General features: G+C 44.3%; 1 protein-coding gene across 1 annotated transcript in view; it reads right to left on the bottom strand.

Annotated features, from left to right (window-relative positions):
- TNN (tenascin N) overlaps positions 1-19,805 on the bottom strand; it is a 33,388-nt gene that overhangs the window by 8,710 nt on the left and 4,873 nt on the right. Inside the window, exons 2-9 of the mRNA XM_075096834.1 lie at positions 15,502-15,957; positions 14,126-14,503; positions 10,437-10,700; positions 9,365-9,550; positions 8,741-8,830; positions 6,509-6,772; positions 4,222-4,485; positions 1,202-1,465 (exon numbers count right to left, since the gene is read on the bottom strand). Of these exons, the coding sequence (XP_074952935.1) occupies positions 1,202-1,465; positions 4,222-4,485; positions 6,509-6,772; positions 8,741-8,830; positions 9,365-9,550; positions 10,437-10,700; positions 14,126-14,503; positions 15,502-15,910 (2,119 nt within the window). The 5' untranslated portion in view covers positions 15,911-15,957. The remainder of the gene's footprint in view (positions 1-1,201; positions 1,466-4,221; positions 4,486-6,508; positions 6,773-8,740; positions 8,831-9,364; positions 9,551-10,436; positions 10,701-14,125; positions 14,504-15,501; positions 15,958-19,805) is intronic.

Here is a 19,805-nt window from a genome sequence, read left to right as displayed (position 1 = left end):
ATCTTCTCAGAGTAGCTCATTGCATGTATACCTCCCGCTGGACAGAAGAGGGGGCTAAAAGGTACCAAATCCATCACAACAAGCAAGGGTGGGAAGTGCAACGTTAGAGAGAGTCCTACACTTTCACAGCGCTGGTCTTGAAGGCCAGTGAGCAGTTCCCTTGGGTGCAGGAGACCATGACAGAATAGCTCCCTGCCACAGCCAGTTTGAATGCTAGGCAATAATCAGCTGTCACCTTGAGTAAGAAAACGTTTGGGTTTTTTTTTCCCCTCAGAAGTTGTATTGTTTTAGCAGAGGTGTCATTACTTTTAGAAATATAACACCACAAAAAAAAACCCAAACAAACAAAAAAATCCAAAACAAAACAAAAACCACCAACCCCATGGTTTTTTTGTGCAGAGATTTAAAAAATATCCCTACTAATGCTAAATACATTCCCTTTCCCAGCAGCTTCACTTCATGCAAAATTCCCAGGTTTCTCCATTTTCATGCCAGTTCAAATAAAAAAAAATTTCAATTTGCTGAAACTCTCCTTGCCTTTCCAATTCCAGACAGCCTCAAGTCTTTTGGCCTCAGGAGATCTCCATTTGTCCCCATCAGCTGTCCTCGATCTCTGTAAGGACTGGGGAACTGCTTGGCAGCTTGCCCTAAATCCAAGCTTCAACTGTTCTATGCCGCACAAGGTTGATTCGTAAACTAAGAAAAGTACGTTAGCAAGGCCAATGCATAAGGAGCGACCCTGAAATGTTCCCAGTACACCATAATCCTTATGGCTGACTGAACTGCAGAGATTTAAGCCTGCTTGGAAGTCTCCCAGGACCAGTCTAAGGCCACAAGTCAAAGGGCAGGTCATTATTTTTAACTGTCCCCAGTTCTAAAATGGTTTCACTTCAGTTGTTAAACTTCTGATATTGTTAGGCTTGAGAGCAGCACATGAAGCACCCCATGCTTTTGATTAAGGACTAAGAAATAAGCTGGGTACCACCCGCTGTCATTACTCCTGTATTATGACATCTGCCTCTTCTATAGTAGTAATGTCTGTTATGGTCATCTATACTCACGCACTTGAATCTCCAGCATCTCCAGCATCTCCACTGCAGATCTTCATTACTGGCTAACGTGAAGAGAGATGATGAAATAAAAAATAACAAGGGAGTAGGGTCGTTCTACTCCATTTCACTCCCCTCCTGCCCACAGTTACCTGTCAGTGTGTCAATGCTCACTGTCTTGCTATGCTTGCTCCCCAGCTCTGCCCAGAGATGGATGGTGTACTTCATGCCTGGTTTCAGTCCTGTCAGGGTGGTAGCACTCCTGTCCTTCCCCACTTCTATTTCCTTGGCATCCCCATCAGCAGAAGCATAGCTCACCATATACTTGTCTATAGGTGCTTGGACACCATCCCAGGAGATGGTGGCTGAGTCCTCTGTCACGTGGTCAGTTACCAGATTCTTTGGGCTGTCCATTTCTAAGAAATAAAGCGCAGATAGAAAGTATGGGTAACTAAAAGACACACATGTTCCCCTTAAAACTTCTGCTTCCTAAAGGCCCACGATCCTACCCTCAGGAAGCAAAGGATGACATCAACTAACTCATCTGTAGCTTTACGGGGTCTCAGTGGCTAATCACCACACTTGCTATTGACAATGCAGAACTGGAATAAGACAAGGTAAGGCACTGAGGCACAGCCATCTTCAGACAGAGACTTCAAGAGTAAAATATCAAGCAGAGACTCAGGGAAGAATGATTGTGCAGAAGAAGGTCCAACTAAAATTTAACGTTCCTAAGAATTTAGGTCTGACACAGCCTCAGGAGAGATCTATTAGACCAGTAATTTGGGAGCGTGTACAGACCTGGAGTCCTGGCCAACTGTACCTGGCCATCAGCGTAACACAACAGGGTACATTGAGGCAAAGAAAAAAGAGATGTGAGAGACTGAGGCAGTACCAACACTCTGCTCCCCTTTATCAGCCTCCCCCACAAATATCTCTTTTTGAGCTGTGATGTGCCAGCAAGGTGTAATACTTGTCTACAGTATGACTGAGGTAAGAAGGCCTTGGCAAAAGAGGCGGCCAAAGAAGAACATAATTATAGCTAATTCACCATGTGAACCTATATCCCTCCTTCCATAGCTGCAAAATCACAACCCAAGATTTCCACAGGTCACCCATGACAGCGTTTGTGTCTGCCCTCTTGCTCTGCTTGCTTCCTTTCCCTGCCCACACACAGATGACATACGCCACGTGTGGCTTCAAACTAATCAGGATAGGGAGACCTGCGTCCTACACCATCTCTCCCTCATTCCCAGGAAATGCTAGCAGTGTCCTTTGCCAATCAGTCAGTCTTCAGCCTAGCTAAGCAGCCAACTTCTGTAAGCAAAAACCTTGATTATACAAAGGGAATTACTGATAGTTATGAGACTTCATCCAGGCTCAAACCATTTGCTACCCTTTCATGTTTAGGGAGAAGACAATTAAAATAGTGGTGTTTCCTTCCAAGTCTTGATTCACTGATAAATATTATTCTTATAAGTGACACTAGTTGAACCATCCTAAGTTTAGGCAGGATTCAACAGCTGTCGTGTATACTGGGGGGCAGAGTTCAGCCACACCTGCAAAGTTTAACACACCTGAGGACCAAAAAGAGCAGGCAAAGCTGGTCAGTGAGGACTAGAGTGTTTTAGCAAAGTGCTGTGAAGCTCACACTGTACTGATAGTTTCTGAACTAACAGAGCAGTCATTAGTTCCTAAAAGTTCTCTAGACTTAGCACCCTCTCTTCCGAAGCTTGAAGGTGCCTGTAGCATGGATGCCTCCACATCATAGGTGACCACAAGACAAACTGGTGCCTAGGATGTGCTCTGCAACAGGCCAGGAGAAAACAGGACAGAAATCAAGACCACCTCCACAACATAGTGTCATGTAGAAGCGTAAAGATTCTCTGAAATACCTGTCACCGCCTCAGTGCTCATGCTCTTGCTCTGCTGCGTTCCTTTCTTTGCCCAGAGAAAGATGGCATATTCAATGCCAGGTTTCAGTCCCGTCAGAGTCATGGTAGTCTCATTCCTTCCCACTTCCATCTCCTCTGTGTCACCATCAACAGAGGTGTAGTTCACCATGTACCTATCTATGAGACCCTGGACCCTGTCCCAGGAGATGGTGGCTGTCCTCTGTCACTTGGTCAGTCACCAGGTGAGCTGGGCTGTCAATTGCTGCAGAGACGGTTAAAAGTAAAGAACACAGGCTGTCACAGTCAGGCTGTACTGTGACACTGTGACACTCCTTCCCCTCATGGGCCTTGCCAGTTTCTTCCTTTTTTAACTCCTATTTCTGATTGCACACTGATTAGACCCACAAAGCTGGGAGATATCAAGGTCTGAGGTGATTTGACTGGGGACTGTCTTTAATCCTTACAGAAGTTTTCTGATGGAACAGCACAGCCAGTCTTGACCTAGACAGAAGAGAGCCCTTGCAAAGCAAGATATTGTTACTGTCTTATTTTCTCACAGTCACAAGCCTCCAAAGCTCATATAGATGTCACCTGTCCAGAAAGTGAGAGAACAATCAAAGCTCTTTTGTTAAGAGACCAGGATGGCCCAGGTATGCCTTTACTCATCTTCCTTCAGCAAGTCCCTGTCCTAGAGCATGGATCTTGTAAACGTTTGCAACAACTTGCAGTCGATTCAGACATTCAGCTTTACAATGTTGTTATAAACCAGTAACCTTCACACTGGGCAGATCGCTACACCTTCTTAACCGGGACTGGCGCACAGGAGAAAAAGTCCCAGTAAGAACAACTGAGGAACAAGTCTTAATCGTCCTATTGCAAGGAAAGGCATCCTGCATGCTGGTAACCTCTCTGCACTTCAATTTCTTCACCTGCAAAAAGGAACTGAGAATTTCCCTATCCCATAATGAAGGATAAATGAATTAACAAATTAAAATAGAACAAGACTATACAAATACATAAGACACCGCTGCAAAGGCTTCATTTTTCCCTAATCCCTATTAGTAATCAGAACACGGCCCATTTGTAGTACATGCAGGTGATTAGACTCTCTGTCATGAGTTGAATAGGTTTCACAGCAAGATGCACTAATCTGAAGACTCGATCTGTTAAGCCTGAATCTCCCTTTGCTGTGAAACTGCCTTGGGAGGGACTTATTCAGTGTTAAGACAAAGCTGGGCTATAACTTATACTCTTAACTCAACCTGTTGTCCTCTTACCTGTCACAGCCTCAGTACTAGCCCTCTTGCTCTTTTGTTCTCCCTTTTCTGCCCAGATGTAAATGACATACTCCACGCCTGGCTTCAGTCCTGCCAAGGTAGTGACATTCTTGTCTTTCTCCACCTCTCGCTCCTCTGTGTCCCCATTAGCCGAGGTGTAGCTCACTCTGTACCTGTCTATTGAAGCCTGGACTTTGTTCCAGGAAACAGTAATTGCATCCTCTGTCACTTGGTCGGTTGACAGCTCAGTTGGGCTGTCGATTTCTGTAAGCAAAAGTCATAATTGTTAGAAGTTTTAGTATAGTGCTGTGGTAATCACAATGGTCTGAAGAAACAGACAGCACAAGTTTTATAGGCAGAGGTAATACATTTTATTAGACTATCAAATATTTTGCTTCCCCACCTCCAGGTCCTTTGTGTCCCCATCAGTTGTGTTGTATCTCACCAAGTACCTGTCTACCAGAGGCCAGACCCTATTCTCAGGAGATTGTGACTGCGCCTTCTGTCAGCCGTCTAGCCACTACATGGACACTACACTGGCAATTGCTTAAGAGGTTTGAAGGTGAAGAACCAGGCAATGACACTAGCGAGAAATATGTTCACGTTCTCCTCTAGGAAAAAAAAGCTACTTTCAATCTCCTCCCATTATCACAATCCTTCCCTTACCCTTTTCATAGACAGGAACATGACACTAGACTTCACGAGCCTTAAGTCACTATCACAAAGCAGTCTGCAGGTGTGTGGCTTTTCGAGGACCACACCCACAACCTATACAGAGAGCACGTTTTTTGTGTTGGTTTCCCACACACACACTGAACTGCTAAATACATCTCTGCAGCCTGAGCAATGAAGGACTTGCAGATACCTCCCAAATTACTGCAACAGCATTTCTTATTCTGGGTTATTCTGCTGCAGGCTCTAAGCTCCAGGTCACAAATGCACAACCATCTGAAAGCCACACCATAATTTACCACACACTAGCTTAGCTGCATTATGATTGCCCACACATTAGCTATGGTAAAAGTTGTGATTTTCCACCTGTGTGTACTAATCTCACCTCTTTTGTGAGATGAAAAAACATTACTTCTCATTTTAATGAAAGATGCTGAGGCTCATTTGTGTCACCCTAGAGTGGCATACACTGGGAACATGTATTTGAATAATCACAGCTCAGCTAGTTAGCAGTATAAGCTGCTCACCTGTGACAAGAAAAATCAAGTGAATTATTTTCTTGTGTGATAGGAAAATCAAGTGATATCAAAATTAGGTTTGTTCTTTAGTTATATTTGCATTGCAGGTGAGTATGGGCTATGCTTGTATGCATATGCAGCACATTTAACTCCTTAACACCTTGGGTGGTCCAGGAGCTCCCCAGCCAGTCACCAGTATCAGTGAGAACATGAGGAGGCTTGAAACAATGGACCAATTTGAAAGCAGGTGATTGACTGAACTTCATAATTAAGCATTTGACTGATCCCCTCTGGGTGGGTCCTACAAATTCCCCGATGCAGCTCCTGTTGTGTCTAGTCCAATTTATATGTTTAAATGTGTTGGTTAACAACCTGAGTGGAGCATCCCAAACACTCTCCTAGGTAATTTCTGCTGCAGAGGTAGAGATTGCACGTAGATAAGACATTTGTAAATTGTCAGCAGAAACTGCTCCTGTACACACAGCCACATTGGACCATGTCTGGCTGGATTACAAGAACTGAGCAAAACAGCTGAGGAGTTTCCCAACGTAGCTGCAGACCCTTCTGCAAGAACCCTTCCAGTGGAGACTCCCGGCCACCAAGGGACAGTGACCACATGTCCTGTTCAGAGATTTGATTCTCAAAGTGATTCTTACCTTATGCCATGATCCCAATAAATTTGTTTTTCCTTTTTAACACTCTGTCATGCAAAATATGTATAAGCCCCCTATCCTGTTGGAAAAGGCCACTACAGTCACCTAGAAAAAAGCTTGGAGGCGGTTTATGGCATTTTAAAGGCAAGGCATGAATTATATGTTCCAGCTATGAGGCTTCAGTTTTGGCTGTGTTTCACTGTTCTCTATGCTGACAGTAACTGGTGCCTTGCCATAGGACCTTGTCTACATCAGGACTCAAAACACAGTTTTAAGCTGAGCTGGAGTTCAGCTTGTTCAGCCACACTAGTAAGAATTATATGCATTTTTTTCCTCACTAAAAACCTGTAAAAAGCAGTGGAAACTTTACTAAAACAAGTAAAATTGATGAAGGAGTTTGAAATTCAAACTCAGCTCTCTCTTGTTGCTGCTGCTACAACTTACCTGTCACGGCTTTGGTGCTTGTCTTCTTGCTCTGCTGGGGTCCCTTCTCTGCCCACATCTGGATGACATATTCCACGCCTGGCTTCAGATCCAGTAAGGTGATGCTGTCATTTTCACTCCCCACCTCTATTTCCTTGATGTCCGCATTGGCTGAGGTGTACCTCACCACGTACCTGTCTATGGGAGCCTCAACTTTATTCCATGAGACAGTGGCTGTATCCTCTGTCACTCGGTCAGTTGCCACATTGGTTGGGCTATCAAGTCCTGAGGGAACATTTCAAAGTGCAGGATTAGGAAACTCCAGCTGAATTAAACCACTACAATACCTGTCACAGCATATGCACGTTTATTTTGCCTTGCTGCTTTAGCCAGCTAAAACAGTGTCACCTAGGTTTGCCCTATGGTCCCTTGTGAAAGAAACACATCCATGACAAACCAGCATGGTCAGTGCGGAATGAAAGCAGGACTGTTCTACCATTTAGATTAAAAGTTTCCATTTTTTTTTCCCCCCACAGGAAAAGCTTGCAGGCTACCTGCCTCACCTTCCACGGGTACTGACTTGAGCACTACCCTCTCACCTGCCCTCCTCACAGCACCAAGTATAGGCCCCATCCTTTCTCTGTCTCCAGTGTCAGCTGTTTGTTGCTCCTCCCTTTCTGCCTAACCTGCAGACCTGTCTCTCAGACTCCCCCAAAGCTTCTGCTATTTTAGATGGTGAATCAGTTTAGTGGTAGCTCTCATGATAGCTGGCATTTGTCTTAGTTGCAGCTCCTAAATTCCAGGGGTTACATAATATGAGCAGAATTACTTATTGCTGATTTTTTTTTTTCCTTTTTGAGAATTTTTGCAGTGCACGTCTGTGAAGAACAGCTTGAAAACACAAGCCAAGTGTGTTCCAAATAATTAGAATCTGCACTGGGAAGAAGAGCAGCCTTACAATGGCTGTGTGGAGGTTGTAGGTTTTGTTGTTTTAAAACAATTTTAACGGAATAGTTTACAACACAACTTCAGGAATGCCAGGCCTAATTTGGGATTTTTCAGTCTTTGAATGCAGCGTGCCTACCCTTTTGCAAGAGAGCTGAATTTCAGAGTTTCCAAATTCCTGTAGGTAGAATGAGAGTTCAAAATTCTTCAAGGTCTCTTTTCAGTATAATAGATCAAAAATATTCTGCCACATTTTTGAAGAGCTTGACGCAACAATGAACCAACAGGGCTTTCAGATCTGCTTTAACATTCAGGTCTGGAATAGCTAGGCTGTCAAGTAACAGCAGCATCTGACAGGCCTTCTAAGCTGTACTGAACACACAGTCGGAGCAGGAGTCAGCTTCAAGATGCTTCTGTGCTCTCCCCATGCTGGAGATGGTTACGCCTGACTCGGGCTCTGTTACAAGACAAAGCAGTCCAAAGCTTCAGCCTCTAAGGGCCAGCAAGTAGCTGAAGCCTCTTTCGTTACTTCACATGTGAGAAGCGAAGACTCAAGCTACCACAGAAATGCCACAGCTGTGCCACCGTGCAGCCCACTGGACAAGCACAACTTCACCTCCATGGAGACAGGTGTGTCAGACCACACAGCGGGCTGGGACTTTAGCCCCACCGAAAATGCAGGCCCAGCAATGGTGTGCTAATCTGCTCTTCAGTCCAACTGTTCTGTTCAGACTGGTGAACAGAAAAATAATGCTGGAGCCAAGCAATACAGGAAGGAAGAACTTGCCCTCTTCCTTATTGCTCCTCGGCAGAGACCCGACAGTCAGCAGCAAACAGCTGCAAGGCGTTCAGCGGCAGCTGCCCAGAGGATCCATGAGGAAGGGCTATATCCAGACCACAAACTGTGCGCACTAGGTTTAAGCAAGGTCATCCTGTCAATGATCTAGTTAGGGAAGTCATGAACCGCAAAACTTTGAGTTACTACTGGACCTAGGTCTGAGCGCATTTGAGGGTTGTTATTACATACAGAGGCCAGCTTACTATGCTTATCCTGTGTCTGGCTGGAGCTGTTAATCAAATTAAGGGTGAAATTACTGCAGATATAAAACGAAGGCAAAAGACTGAGCTAGGACTAGGTTTAGTGTTTAATATATGGTGTAGACAAGCTTAAACAAGATATAAGCAGACCTGGCTGCACATCACACATGAAGAAGTGGCCAACTATGCACTTTTCATGCTGTGATCTTGACTGATCTGTCTCTGAACGCTGCAGCAACATCACCATCATAAAATAAATTTTCCACGTACCAGTCCTACCACTCACTGAGGATGGTTTCCCCTCTGTATCATCTTTCACAGGTATTATGGTGACCTCATATTCTGTGCCAGGTTTCAAGCCTACAAAGAGCAAAAGGGAGCATTATAAACAATTAGAGAAGACAGTAATGTTTCTCAAAGAAAGCTACTTTGTTTAGTCTACCCAGTTCTTGGTTTGTAGCAGAGAGGAACTTAAAGTTTAGATTTCTATCTGAACTTCCTTTTGCATTGAGAATACCTTGGTAGCACTTTTGGTCCAGGCTTGCCATTGGGGCATACACTGACATACATAGTAAGCAGGGATTTCCATAACATAAGTGTTATCAGCTCTGAAATAGAATATGCTTTATTCCTAACAAGGACAGAATTAAAGCTGAATGAATATGCTTTGAAACTTGCTATCCACAGGACACAGAAGCCTTCTCCCTGTGGAGACATCCATCATTATGGGATAGGGGAACCGCAATAGATCTCACCCTGGCCTACAGTAGGCACAAGGTGAAGGAAAACCAGCCATCCACCCATGAGAGAAGAACTGTCTCAGAACTATAGTCTGACCATCGATTACTCCTGTCACTTCTCCCTGCCCAGTTTGGAATACCCACAAGTACTCACCAGTCATGATGTGTCTGCTCGTCTGGTCATTGCTTTTGGGCACCATGACCTGCTTCTCATCCATCTCCAGCAGGGGTCTGAACTTCAGCTTGTAATAATCCACACCTTTTGGTGGGTTCTCCCACTCCACTTCCAGGGAATGCTCCATCTCGTCTGTCACCCAGATGGCATTGAGTACAGACAGGACTGGGAACGACAGCAGGGGGCCATGAGGAAGCAGGATCAGTACCAAAAAGTGAATATAACATAGGAAGTCGCTAAACAGCCTCCCTCCCTCCCCAGCCGCCTGCTCCGAGACATTTTCCTGAGCCGATCTGAAGAGTTAAGCAAGTACAGCACCATCATTATTTCAACAGGCTTAGTTTTATCCATGGTAACACTCCAACTCAAGAGTTTTCTGGCTCTCAGCTCCCACCTGTTGTGCTAGAAATAAGAAAAATGTCAAAATAACCAAACTTTTCACTGTTTTTGCCAAGTGCAGGCAGACAGCATGCTATCAGCTGCTAACAAAATGCCATTTCAGTTCTAGAGAGAATGTGTCAAATATGCAGCCTTTCCATACCCAGCCTCCTAACCTCAGTAGCATCAGGCTCATTCAGTCCTGGGAAGAGAGTATGAGGAAAACTCACTGCTGCAGGCACATTTGGCAAATTAGTACCTAGGAATGACATCTGTCTTACTTTAATGTCCCTTCTACATCCAGTCAAATAGTGCATTATTCTTCATAACATGCTGGCCTTATCTTGCCTGCTTCCATTCCCGCTTCTTAAAGTAAGCAATGTTATGGATTCCCTGGAATTCAGGGGGTGTCAATGCAATGATTTGGACAAGATAAAGGGATAGATAGGAAATCTGCAATACGTTCAGCCCCAACAATACTTATCTGGAAATATTCTCCAGAAGAGAATGATGGCAAAAAAAATGCAGCAGAGACTGGGAGGAGAAAGTGCTCTCCAGCACTCAGAGAGGATGCTACAAACCTGCAAAGCCAAACAATTTGCTCCATTTGATTGAATATAACTTTAAAGATCTATGACATCTGACTCTGAAGAAGAAGACGCCCTGCTCATACCTGTACTTGCTTCTAGATATTTGGGCTCACTGGCAATCCCCTTCTTCACGTGACGAAGCGTGACATTATATGTGGTGCCAGGGCGGAGCCCCACAATCTCATAGCTGAGCTGCTCTTTGGGCGCATGGACTCGTGTCACCAGTGTCTCATATCCTACAGGATAATAGCTAATTACGTAATTATCCACATCAATCATGTGATGCCAGCTGACAGCCAGAGAGTTCTCAGTGGAGTTCAGCAGCTGCAGCTTCTGAGGAGCAAGCACTAGAAGAGAAAGAAAGAAAAACACTGCAATGAGGATGATGCCTTAGCATTTGGTCCTGGGCTCACATGGCCAAGCAAGACATTTTTCAAACCTATTTTGCATACAGAGAGAATGCGTAACTGGAACTCCCAGTCTGTGGTCACTGTGGATTTTTCCATTTCTTTCTGCCCAACAGCATATCACTAACTACAAATGAAAATTGCAGTCAGTAACAGATACAAGAGTTTCTTGGACTCTTCTTTGCAGCTTCTAAACCCACACTGGCATGAGGAAAACTCTCTCATAAAGCTGTCCCTTCCAATGCCTCTAGGAAGAGAAAGAAAAGCCAAAGCCTTCTTTACATAGCACTGTCAGAGTTATTTCAAAATGTCAGCTAGTCCCCAGTACTGGGGAACACCACTTCTCCATGGCAGAGGTAGAAAACTGAGCTTTTATACGGTGGAAATTTACACTTGGTGTCTGGAGGAGACCTAGGCAAATCTGTGGCACATAATAAATTTCAGGACACCAACACTGCCTTAACCGTTTTGCCACAAGATGGACAGCTCTTCAGAGTCTTGATGCAGCTCTTGAAATCAGTCATGTAGGACATCTATCAAAAAGTTTACCTTATTTTAATTACAAGGAAGCACATCATAAACTGATCAAACCACTTGCCAGCTATATTTCATTAGCAAGGCACTAACCAATAGTAAAACATATATAGCAAGTGCCTGTAAGAAGGTACATGACAGCAACATTAGGTCAGATAACATGAGATTCTTCTCATTTGAAAGGCAACATTCATTCCCTTGAGTAATTCACAGCTCTTGCCAAATTCTACCCTCAATATGTGCATGCCATTGCTATTGATGAAAGCTTTGTACAAAATGTGAGAACATTCATCCCGCCACTCCTTGTGATAGAGAGGATGGATTTGAATAATTCAGCTTGGCAGTAAAATAATAAAGAACCTAAATACATATGATGTGGTTTATTCCTTGTCTAAGCATAGTTCAGAAGGGTATTGTATCTGCTTCTCTGAAGAGGAGACATGCAGCACAAGAAACCAGTATCATCTGTTTAGGACAATGCCTAGGGTATTTTGTTTCCAAATGGGGCATTTTGACGAGGTGTTCTTGCAAAGGTGGTGACTCTGTAGCCCAGGGGGATCTATTTCTGCAGTGTGTTTTTTTACTCTATCCTGAGATGTGTCAGAGCCATCTTCTCCAGCCGACACGACGAACCCAAGCACTTCAGGACTTGACAAAGACACGCCTGGTCAGAGCCAGGGGAAGTGGCCCCGTGAAGGTGTGAAGGGGAAGGAGGCACTGCCTGGACTTGATAACCCTGGAAAACCTCCTCCTCTTGCTCTCTGACAGCAGAGGACCTCCTAGCCTGAGGTGAAAGGGTTCATCACAAGCACAGCACTAATTGCTGAGATGAATTAGGAGGGCAGGTGGTTGTGGGCTGTGCCAGAGTCCATCTTGTGTTCTGCTTGCTGTCATCAATCTCTCTCCATCAGGCAGCTTCTCCTCCCGAAGCAGGCCGAGGCCCTAATGGCCGAAGCAAGCAGGAAATGAGCCGCACATTTATGGATCCAGTGCTGGACTGAGAGCTCAAGCAGGGGCTTGTGGGGAACCCTGGCTCCCCTGGGGACAGCAGAGTCCCTCTTTATTTTCCTTTCTGATATCCTGATTACAGCATCAATACACAGACTTCCTGGTTAAACTAATATTTTGCTGAGATACCAAACAACTGTTTTTGTGGATACCCATGTTTTAAAGTGCTGGCTTATTCATCTTCAGATATCCCACAGTGCTATTGTGGATTGCCAGTAAACAATGTCCAGAAAGAGCACAGGCAAATACCTGCTGTTCAATGTGTCCTTGTCCTCAATTTCTCCTTCACAAGGAATTGCAAGACATTAATCACACTGCTGCATGCTTGATAGTAACTCCTAGATGTTCAGACATTCCAGTTACCATGACAATATGCAACAAAATGTGTCATTTCATGATCTGAGTCACACAAACATAATAATAATAAAAAAATTAAAACAGTGCTTAGTGTAAATCTCCCAGGATGCAGAAATCTACTCCAAATTGCAACAGAAAGGCAATTTGACAGCTATGGGAGAGGAGCGCTTGGCTACAGATACTGAGATAAGAACCATTTGCCTTTGGACTTAAAGTTTTTAAGTAGGAGTGGAGGTGTAGTGCTCAGAAACAGTAGCAAAATGTGTTCTGCAATATGCATTAACTCTGTAGTGCTTCCTCACTCCTATATTCAGAAAGCAGAGGCCACTTTCATGGCCTGTAAACAGCTGCAGGTGCAGCTTTGGGAAAGGCTGGCTGGGCAACAGTTCTCTGGGAGAATTGTTTCTGCTCTGGGAGAAACTCTTCTGCTTGCCACCTCTGTAAAGGTGCTGCCTACTGAGCAGCAAATCCCAGTCTGCTGACAGGAGAGAAGAGTGCTGGAGCCACAGAGAAACATCTCTGAATAGCATGGAAGGGGTAGGAGGAGTGAAGCTTGGATGTAGAGCTCTCATTTGGATTAAGAATTTGAGCTAATAATCGTTTAAATAAAAGGTGAGTCTCTAAGCAGAGAGGCCAGACCTGAGAGGTGAGGAATGATCTGGAGCAGAAAACACCTGCCAGGAAAGTCACTGCAAACCCTTGCTGAGTGATACCTGGTGCTCAGCATGTGGCTGTTACCTACTTCTCCTTTGTGAGGAGCTGTGAAAGATTAGACTAAGAAGTGGTGGGCTGAGAGGGAAAGGCAGTTTCCAGGGTAAGACGCTGAGTGCTGAAGCCTGGAGTATCAACTTGTAGTTATAGGGAGATTATAGGTATTTTGGAATAGGCTCTAAGCCATCCAGCTTTAAGCAGAAACTGCTGGACATGGACCTCAAGGTCAGCTCAGTCAGGTCTTCTCAAGCACATCCTACTGCCTTGTAACAAAGCAGGATAAAGGAGTTTCCCAATACCCCCTCTTCAAATAACCTCCCTTTGAAGGATTTATGCACCATTGTCTCACAGGTTTTATCAAATCAACTACCTTATCAGCAAGCAGTACACACTGCAGCAAACATGATTCTACCCTCTACAGTCTCATTTGTATGTCAAGAAACAGACTCTAGCCCCCACTTTAATTACAGGCTCCATATCCAGTTTTGCTCTCCCCTTCAGCTGCGACACGCAGGCTTGCGCTAGTGCTGCCTTAAACTGCATTTCCACCTTTCCCCAGTTCAGAAATGTTTTTCAGGCAATTCTTGAAAACAAGCACCAGTCATCAATCCTTAGCCCAGCAGGAACTCAGAGAGGAACATGGTGACCCCAGGCTTGGCTTACCTACTATATTAGCCAAACGCTTCTTGGGCAGGTAAAGAGGGAAGCTTTGAATGAACAAAAAGAGGGAGAAATAACTCACAAGCATGTCTTACCCTGGGAGCAGTCAAGGCCAAAGAAGCCATCATGGCAGTAGCACTCTCCTGTATCACAGAATCCATTGCCACTGCAGTCCCCGGGACATCGTTTCTCGCTGCAGTCCTCCCCAGTGAACTCCTGGTAGCACTGGCAGACCCCTTTGGCTACGTCACAGATGCCGTTGCCGCTGCAGTTCTCAGGACAGAGCTGCTGGCCGCAGTCCTCACCAAAGTAAGGCTCGTCGCAGATACACTTCCCACCATCGCAGCGCCCATGGCCACTGCAGTGGCTGGGGCAGGTGGGGCGGGAGCAGTCGCTTCCCTCCCAGCCCTCGGCACACTTACAGCTGCAAGTCTCATAGAGCAAAGTCCCACGGCCCTTGCAATGTGGGACACCTGGCCAGAGCAGCACCAGGATGTACAACAGCAAGTGTGACACATAGATAGGAGAAAAGAGGGGGGGGGGGAAATTAGGAACATATCAACGGACAGGCAGTGCAAAGGGCTGTTCAAGGTCATTACAGGAAAATCATAAATATCAGTGGAAAATATGGGCTGAAAATGACCTGAAGACATCACCTTGTCCATCTGCCCTGGGTCCAAGGAGGGACCAGCTCCACCCTTGCCTTTCCCAATACATTTGTAGTTAGCAGGAATGCAGATTCCACAACCACCCCAGAGAGTCAATTAAAAAGCTTTCCACAGCCTCTAACCTGAATCTTCCTGGCTCACTGTTTTGCACCACAGTTGTTATAAAATGGAGAGCACATTATTCTCATCTGCTATACACCTTTATTTTTCATGTAAGCAAAGACTTAGCCCTTCTCCTTGTCTCCACTTCCCGAACAACATCAGTTTGTCAATTTTTTTCTTAGAGGCCATGCCACATAAACCTTTGATCACAGGCAAAGCTAGTGGCCACCACAAAACACTGTCATCAAAAACTCCGCTCTTCTTTTAGTCAGTTATCAAGGAGGAAATAAAAAGACAAATTCTCAACAGCTGCAAAATTCTAGAGGCAAAAATGAGAAAGGAAAAGTCAGCAACAAGAAGTGCTTCCCTTATCTTTCACCCTTCCCACCCCCCAGAAATTCCTCCATTGAATCCTCCCACCTACGTGAAACTCAGGGACTGTTCCCTTCCACTTCTGGGACATGCCTGGGGAGATTTCCCCTGCACTGGTTCCAGAAATGGTTATGTATTATGGCATTTTGGGACCTTCAGATTTCCTTTCACATCACAAAAACCAGAGCGCTGTTCCACCTGTAGGACTTGAGCATTTCACTCACGGAGAACCAGTAATAACCTCGACAAATGGATTCCAGTCCCCAAAATCTCTGCAGTAAATAGTCTGCATCTGGGATGCAAGAACAGATACTGCAGTTGCTACTTACCTTGGCTTCCCCCACAGCACTTCTGAGGGCTGCAGACTTCTCTCAGCTCTGCCACTTCTTTCTCCAGCTTCTCCATCCTCTCAAGCAGACCCTTAATGTGGGTCAAAGTTTCACAGTGCCCTTTGGGTGTATGAACATGTATGTTGTGCCTAAAGATAATATTCTGCTCTTCATTTTCCTCAGCCTCCCCAGGATCTAGCTGCACCTTGTTGTCTTCATGCTGTAATGGATCTGCCTCCACCTTAATCTGGGAGGATGTGGGCAGGTCAATCTTGTAGGAGTGGCTGAAGGATATTCCTTGACCATCAGTGGTGCAGTTGTGAGATGCAGGTTGTTGAATGGCAGACATTTGAACAGCACAGCACAGCAATACTCCCATTGGGAAGGCAAGCCAGCTCTGGAAATCCATCTGGCAGACTTTCAGAGGAAGCCCTGATCCCTTAAACAGCGCAATTCCTTTCAAGAAGAAGAAAAATGTAAGAAGTGTGATCATAAAGCTAGTTTTCATTATTTTCTAAAAGACACATTCTCTGTTTTGCCCTGATTTAATACTAGGTTGGTCAGTACCTGGAAAAAAGAGCCACACTGGATGAATTAGATACAAAAGAGCTTCTAGACCCTGCCCCAGCTCGGAGCTTTAGGTTTGCAGCTTTCAAGTGTGATGTAGTATTGTGATCCATTGGAATTATTAACTATGCTATAGCACTCCTCATTCCCCTCCAGTTATAATAGACACTGTATCAGTCTCCTGGCTGTGATCTGGATTACAGATCATCTCTTTGGCCACAGTAATCTCTAGCAGCTTGCGTGGTTTTCAGCTAGAAGCTTGATAACTGTCCTGATGCTGCATGCATGTAAAATTCAGAGAGCTGACACTGATCATTCGGTACAAGTAGTTTGGGAGAAAGTTCTGCTCACTTTACATGTACCACCCAAGGAGATATCTTTCCCAGGACAGCTGTGATAACCCAAAGAAAATGGAATTTTCCACTAAGCCATAACCACAAACCATGTGAGCTTGGCAAAACAGAATTTGATGGCCAGAGAAGGGAGCTGAGAGATAAGGAAGCACTTGTTTTAAGACTATATCCTTGAGGAGAGCGAGAGACTGATAAAAGCAAACATCTCGGACACTGAGAAGTGGGTGATAAAGTATATAGTCAGAGAGAACAACTAATTGGGATGTTGATAAGAACTAAAACTAAAAGTCCTTTAGCTGAACTATCCTCATCATAATACTAAAAATCATGCCCATAGGCCAGCCCCGCCCCCAGCCCCCCCAATAAGCCCCCCAATCTCTGAGCATGCATGGTAAATTTAAAGGGAGCTGTTCCATGTTAAGGTGGAGCAAGAAATACCTTAAACTATTATTAGCTGAGGGGTGTAAATATTAGCAGTAACTGACACATTTTACTGTCTAAATGCCTTGTAGTGTCTCAGCGCAGTGTGCTGGCTTTGTAGAGTTACCACCTAGCACCCATCTTTGCACAAAAATGAATCAAATAAAATACCTCCACTCTGTGTGGAGTTTGGCGTTTTGCACCCCAAGCAAACGAACCTACTTTTTGGGAGAACAGCTGCATTTCAGGCATGGGTGGAAATGTTTTCAGGAAAGTATTGAAGGGATGCCAAGAGTCAGTTTCTAAGGGGACTATAAGTGGAGAACGTTTTCGCAAGGAGGGAGATTAGCTAAGAGTAGGCCACAGAACCTGACCAAGTGTCAGCCTCAGCCTTAGAGTCTCCATCTCTGCCTCTGCCCGCTGGAGACAGAGGAGGGGAGCTGAATTTCTGTGGAGCTGAGGTCATCTGCTCTGCAGAGGCAGGACTAAAGAATCTCACCTGGCTTCATATGTGTTGTTGATTACATGTCACAAAACCCTCACTTTGAGTACAACTGTCCTGACAGAAAGCTGAACCAGCTGTCTTCAGCTTCAGAGTCTTGTGCTGATGATTCTGATTTAGTCCACCACTTCAAAAAGGCCCTTGAGATTTAAGTTATCAGGTTTTAGCCATATGACTCAAATGATACATAAAATTAAACCCATCTTCTTCTAATGCAGCACATAGTCTACACTGTTATCTGGACTGGGGAGAATTAAAATATTTCCTCCATTTAAAACTAACGTTTTGGCATTTTGTATGCCTGAACACTGGCTTCACTTGAGGGATTTCAAGGTTGTTTTGCTTTGACTCAGTTATCTGATTTGTTATCTTAACCTTGGCAAGGTTCATTTAGAAGCTCCTAGAGCAGATCTGTTAACACATGGAGTGAGAGGATGTGTTGTAAATCCGTTTGTTTCCCTGTACTTTTATTTCAACAATATTCCTTCTTTTCTACCCTGCAGACATAAATAGGAAGAGCTTGTTTTCAGGCTGATTAAGTCTCAAAACTAAGACTTAAAAATAGATAAATAAAATTGTACTCTTTAATTGCATCGACTTTTAGTGATCAAAACTGAATTCCAAACATTTAAAGTCTTGAGGTAATCTTTAATAGAAACAAGACTGTTTGCTGTAAAATTTTTATGCTGTCAATCAAGCAAGAATTTTGGACTTAAGAAATTAACGTCTTATAGGCAAGAATAACAGGAAGGAAGAAGCTGAACAAACATGGGTGGAAGGACAAAATGTAAAGTTAGAAACCTAAATTTATCGGTTGGCTTATTCAATGTTACAAACTAAAATTTGGCATTAATGGTAGACGTCAATCTGTACAGAAGGTGATATATACTTGGTTAAATACTTAGAATTTCCTATCACAGGATGCAAATACAAAATGCCACCATATGTGACTTACTAAGCAGTCGTGCTATTCATTACACAAGCAGAAGAAAAAAAACCAAGACATTTTTCAAGTGCTAAATTAGGTAATGTGGTATCTAGAAACCATTTGGCCAATACATATCCATAGTAACAACACATCTGTTGTTAACAGCACAACAACAGATAATTGTGCTGCCCCAGGTAATACTCTTGGAAGTAACAGAGGACCCCACTCGTAAAGAATCATACTAAGTTTTTGGCTCCTCTGCTATTTCCATTATAATCACATTTCTGAAAGTCATACAGTCCTGTGTTATGATAAAAATGAATTGTCTCTGTGAAACAACATTACATATTCTAAATGTCTCACAAAACTTTGGAAGTAGCCCTACCATTGGCAGCACAGCTACAGGAAGGTGTCCTCCATGCACAGAAGCATGAGGCTTTGGTTACTCAAAAAACAAAACAAAACCACACCACCATCAGAAATACGTAATATACATGCTTATACCTATATGACAGGCCACTCTAGTGCTAGCTCATCTCTCTTCAAGCAAAATCATCACTGACATCAGGCAAAATAGGGCACGGACTTCAAGATTCTGCCTACAATTCTTTATCTCATATGAGTTAAATAAGGGAGTAATCTCTATGGCTCATTCCCAAGCAGTAATTTGTTTTGGGGTTTGGTTTGGTTTTTTGGTTTTTGGGTTTTGTTTTGTTTGTTTTTTTTAATCCATTCAGCACTTATCTACTACATTTAACATGCACTAAGAGAAAAGGAGGTGGAGGGTAACTATGCTGCTCTGCAGAAGCAGGACTTCTTCCCTATCTGTGTCTCCTGAGATTTTGCAGATACCTGTTTGTGGCCAAAGATGTAGCTTTCTCACCCAGACCCAGCTACTGTTCTGTTTCCCAAGACTCCTCTCCCTCAGAGGGCCACAAAAACTAACCCTACCTTCCTTTTTCTGATGTGCAACCTTCTGAAACAAATCAAGACATAAGGCTGCTGTCAATCCCTTCATCCCCCAGCCTGTATTGACTGCTGGACAGGATTGCCCCGACCCAAATGCAGGACCTTGCACTTGGTCTTGTTGAACCTCATGAGGTTCTCACAGGCCCGCCTCTCCAGCTTGTCTAGGTCCCTCTAGATGGCATCCTGTCTGTCACTTGTGCCAACTGCACCATTTAGCTTGGTGTCATCTGCAAACTTGCCTAGAGTGCATTTGATCCCACTGTCTGTGTCATTGATGAAGATATAAACCAGTACTGGTCCTAATACAGACCCCTGAGGGACACCACTTGTTATCGGTCTCCATCTGGACATCAAGCCATTGACCACTACCCTCTGGATGCAACCATCCAACCAATTCCTCATCCACTGAACAGTCCATCCATCAAATCCATCTCTCTCCAATTTAGAGAGAAGCATGTTGTGGGGGACCATGTCAAAGGCCTTACAGAAGTCCAGATAGATGACATCCATAGCTCTTTTGCTGTCCACTGCTGTAGTCACTCTTCACAGATGGCCAGTAGGTTGG

This window comes from Phalacrocorax aristotelis, chromosome 6 (genome assembly GCF_949628215.1).
Source record: "Phalacrocorax aristotelis chromosome 6, bGulAri2.1, whole genome shotgun sequence".
Lineage (NCBI taxonomy): Eukaryota > Metazoa > Chordata > Aves > Suliformes > Phalacrocoracidae > Phalacrocorax > Phalacrocorax aristotelis.
This window is presented reverse-complemented; position numbering and strand designations above follow the sequence as displayed.